This window comes from Borostomias antarcticus, assembly GCF_949987555.1.
Source record: "Borostomias antarcticus genome assembly, chromosome: 3".
Taxonomy (NCBI): Eukaryota; Metazoa; Chordata; class Actinopteri; order Stomiiformes; family Stomiidae; genus Borostomias; species Borostomias antarcticus.
In genome coordinates, this window is record NC_140236.1 from 14,391,568 (window position 1) to 14,395,739 (window position 4,172).

The following is a 4,172-nucleotide window of genomic DNA, read 5'->3' on the forward strand; positions in this document are numbered from 1 at the left end:
TCACTGTGGGACAAACGTTAATATGGGTATTATTTTATTGTATAAGCTTTACAGACAAGTTCATGGGGGAGAAAAAAGATATCCAGGAAATCACTGTCATTGAAACAGCGTGTCTATGGTGCCACCTAGGGGTGGTTTCTGTACCCACATATCTGAAACCATGGATTACATAATTTCATGATAGTTTTAAACGGTATACATCAATGATAGTTTTAAACCGTATGCCGGTTTAAAGATGGCCTGAGTCACAACTCAACTGAACATCTCTTAACCCATAGATGTATTACATTGTCCATTTCAATGGGTGAAAAAAGTGATTTAAGTCTGTAAATCAATTGTGCCAATCAATAAAAACATTATTATACAGTTCACTATTCTCATATGTCACAGTCTATCAGACAAGTATCAAATAAGTCAAAGGGAACATAGCCTCTGATAGCAAACACATCAATGTGCACATGCATTCCATAAAATCACATTTCAAACAAAATCAACTTCAAATCAAATTCAAAACCAATGACATTGAGTGTCAATGCTTTTATTACACCACATCCGAGTCCCGCGTCACTGAGGGGGCTGCTGCTGTCCTCTGCCGCGTCCAAAACCGCCCCTCTGGAAAGCACAGAGGCCGGGTCAGTCACTGAGCACCGACAGGGTTCACGTGTCCCCTGTTGGGGTGTTGCGAATGTGTCAACCCATCGTCGGTTTGAAGGATGGTGGCGTATACTTACGAACTGAAACTCTGTAGCTGCGCCAGCGCCAGCCTCTGCCTTCTTATCTGCACCAGCTGAGAGAACAACATGATATTAAATACCTTCAGAGGCACACAGGTCTCCATTCTAATGATGTAAATTCAGCCGTATCGAAAAACTTCAACAACTAACTTCTCAAATTGTGCACGCGCACACGCGCATGTAACCGAGTGAATCGTGAGTCCTCATGAGCCCTCATGGAGTGAGTCCGAGTTAGTGGTAAGCTAGCTTGTAAACTCACTCCTTTAAGGAGCGCTGACAGTCCGTCCAAAAGGGACATCCCTATCGGCGCAACTGTCAGTGTGTCTGCCTTGCAAGCGGAAGAGCTCGTAAGCACACGTGGTCTGGGATGAGTTGATGCATGTACTCACGGGAGATGAGTCTGGGATGAGTTGATGCATGTACTCACGGGGGATGAGTCTGGGATGAGTTGATGCATGTACTCACGGGGCGCTGCAGATCGTCTGTACGTGTCTCGGTCTGCCTCTCCACGGTTCAGTCTGGCAGGTCTGTCTCCCTCCATACCTGGAACAGAAGATGTTGTTGGACATTCATTCACACAGAGGAGAGATTCTGCTGGGTCCAACCCCAGGGTGAGGAGTCCTACCTTTGGGTCTGGGCCTAGCCGTCTCGGGCCGGGTCTGGCGACGCAGGGTGGCGGGGACGATCTCGGGGGGCAGGTGCAGGAAGTCCCTGAGGTACTGGATCCCCTCATTGGAGAGGTACCAGTAGAAGTGGCGCCAGGCAAACTCCTCCTTCACATAGCCACAGGACTTCAGAGACTGCGGAGGCCGCATTAAAGCAGAGAGTCGCTGTTATAGGAGGAGGACTGGTCCTCGTGGAGGAACTAGTTTTTTTTTTCTCTCGTCAACTTAGTAATGCTTCAAACTGGAGAAACTAGGTCTCTATGCTGGAGTATTAGTAACTACATATCAAGTAAGTGTAAACTAGAGAGAAGAGAGTGGAGTAGCCTGATTCTAATATTGATGTAGCAGCACGCCTGGCATCGCCATCCTGATCAGTGGGCTCACCTTGTTTCTCTCCACACAGATCAGATCTGGTAATGCTCCCATTCAGACAGATTTCCACCCGGTCTGTTCTCGACCGGGCCAATCACAACTGTTCATCTAATATGAGGCTGGTTTGACACAATGCCTGTACCCACTTGATACGACGACTAACCTACATTTCAGCTCTTCTCTGTCTTGGCCCCGGAGTGGTGGAATGAACTGCCCACAGACATCAGGACAGCATTTTCTGCCCATCTCTCAAAACTCACCTCTTCAAGAAGTACTACCCAGATCCTACCTCTTAAGCACCTAACGTATTTATATTTTGCTACTCTGGCACTTTGGCTTAAGCACTAGATTATGCTCTTAGTCACTTGTTTAGAAAGGAGATGCACTTGTGAGTTCTGGTGAGTAGTAGTACACTGACTACCTATGACTGACTACCTAAATGCAATAATTTTACATTTCATTGGATAAAAGCAACTGCTAAAATGTTAAATGACTGTAATGTAATGTTTCGTTGCTCTGATTGGTTGTAGATTTATCCAATTGCGTCCAGAACCATTTGGGTCTGCGACTGTTGATAACGCCCCTAGGAAATCAAAAATTAACAGAATTTCCAGACCCCTTCACATTTTTGTGTGCTCCAGAGATTAAACATAGTTCTATCATATCGATGAAGGTAGTTCCATCGTGACAAATCAGTGTCAGTGAAAAAGTGCAGTGTGATTTTGGAACACTCTGCATATGGCTCAAGTCTGACCTGCATAGCCTTCATGACATGAAGGTTGGGGACATTCTTATCGGCCAGCTCAGGGTGCTTGGCCAGGTGCACGTCCTTCTTGGCCACCATCACACCCTCTTTAAAGAGCAGCTCATAGATAGCAACACGGTTCTTCTTGGGCATCAACATCTGAAGGATATAGGAGGTGGAAAACATAGGCTTGTCAGATGCATCATACGTCTACATTCCCTCCCCGACGACTTATCTTACATCCGTGCGAGGTCAACATAACAAGCAATGGCAGCTGCGTGTGCAGTGAAAGCTGTGCTGACATGAGATGAGGGAGAAACATGGTCGTGACAGTTCAGGGAACGCCGGGCTTGCCACCTCATCTGACCTGGCTATCTAACATGCTTTGTAGCCAATTGTAAAAGGCGTATGATCTCTACTACATTGGGTAGGCTACAGGTACCACTTAACAGAACACGCTAGCTAGACTAGACTAGCTGATCACATTTCAGTCGTTGACAACTGCAAGCTTACACCTGCTAGCATTAGCTGGACGATCAATAGCGTTAGAAAGACAGCTAGACTAGCTAACGCACTAGTTCGCACTAGTCAGGCTGGCTAGCATATTATGCAAGCCAGCCTGACTAGTGCGAACATTTATAAGCTGTCACACTGACAGGTCTTTGTCGGCCGAGCTGTACCCCAATCAGGCAAAAGTAGACCGGCTATAGTGTAATTAACAACACTATAAGAACAACTTCAGTTTTAACAGCACAGACATTGTTGATTATTAAGATGTTGATCGTGTTAGTCAGAGCAGACCGTCCTCCTACCTCGCGACCTGGGAGGCTGCTTCTGTTCCCGGTAGCTCGAGAGACTGGCGCATGCGCAAAGGTACCGTTACATTGACAACATTGGTAGCTGGATATAGGCATAATAATACACTGCTCACGACTTTTGGGCAGTTAGCAGATAAAATAAACGCAATGCAAGAAAGGCAATAGGGCCATATGGGATAATATAAAGAGCAGCGCTGGGGAGAACATATGACACATTTGTGGAGAGTGCCATTCTGGATAGTATGATGGCACCAGATCAAATGGCCTTTTCCCTAGGGAGTTTAATTAGATTAGGAAATAGAGTGAAACAGTTGACAGGCATCGGTCTTCAAATAGCTCTGCATCGGTTGCAAAGACCGTTGCTCTTGAGGCTGATCATGTTACCCATGATCAATGGACACTTAGCGATAGGAAATCTATCAGCTAGTAGTCTATCTAGGCTATGTGAAGTACCTATATATCTAGGCTATGTGATGTGCCTGCAAGCGGGTGCCTGCCTGGGTGCAGATCTTTTGGCAAAGGCTCATACTGGATAACAAACAGGCTAATAAAGGCTTTGCCTATATTATGTCTGAGAGCACAACAGTGCCTGGGCTATTTTCCAATGCACAAACCTAGGCCTGTAGCCTACCTTTTTGCTAGGGTTTACTGATTTTCTAAAACATGTCTGCAATCTAATGAAATGAACGCTTGCTGTTAGTCAGACCAACCCCCAATGAGCTCGAGAGCTCCCAGCTCCCTCTCGCTGCGCGCATCGTGATCTCGCGGATGCAGTCTCTTGCAGGAAAAAAATACAGGGTCACCTTCTGTCACTGCAAGAGAGAATTGTTAACAATTC

The 4,172-nt window shown here is 46.1% G+C and overlaps 1 protein-coding gene across 1 annotated transcript; it reads right to left on the reverse strand.

Moving 5' to 3' along the window:
- On the reverse strand, window positions 1-3,358 carry LOC311307652 (small ribosomal subunit protein eS10-like). Its single transcript, XM_084436490.1, has 6 exons — window positions 3,329-3,358; window positions 2,526-2,675; window positions 1,360-1,534; window positions 1,200-1,277; window positions 732-787; window positions 1-612 (listed from the first exon to the last, which is right to left on the reverse strand). The coding sequence occupies exons 2-6, from the start codon at window positions 2,673-2,675 to the stop codon at window positions 565-567; spliced, it is 507 nt and encodes a 168-aa protein (XP_084292616.1). The 5' UTR covers window positions 3,329-3,358; the 3' UTR covers window positions 1-564.
- Between the last annotated feature and the right edge of the window lie 814 nt (window positions 3,359-4,172).

Bases quoted from the DNA above. Each gene is read 5' to 3' on its own strand.
- LOC311307652 (XM_084436490.1), bottom strand. From the start codon at position 2,675: ATGTTGATGCCCAAGAAGAACCGTGTTGCTATCTATGAGCTGCTCTTT. The intron at 1,535-2,525 runs GTCAGACTTGAG...CGGCCTCCGCAG, and splicing joins ATGTCATGAAGGCTATGCAG to TCTCTGAAGTCCTGTGGCTA. The intron at 1,278-1,359 runs GTAGGACTCCTC...CTTCTGTTCCAG, and splicing joins GGCTAGGCCCAGACCCAAAG to GTATGGAGGGAGACAGACCT.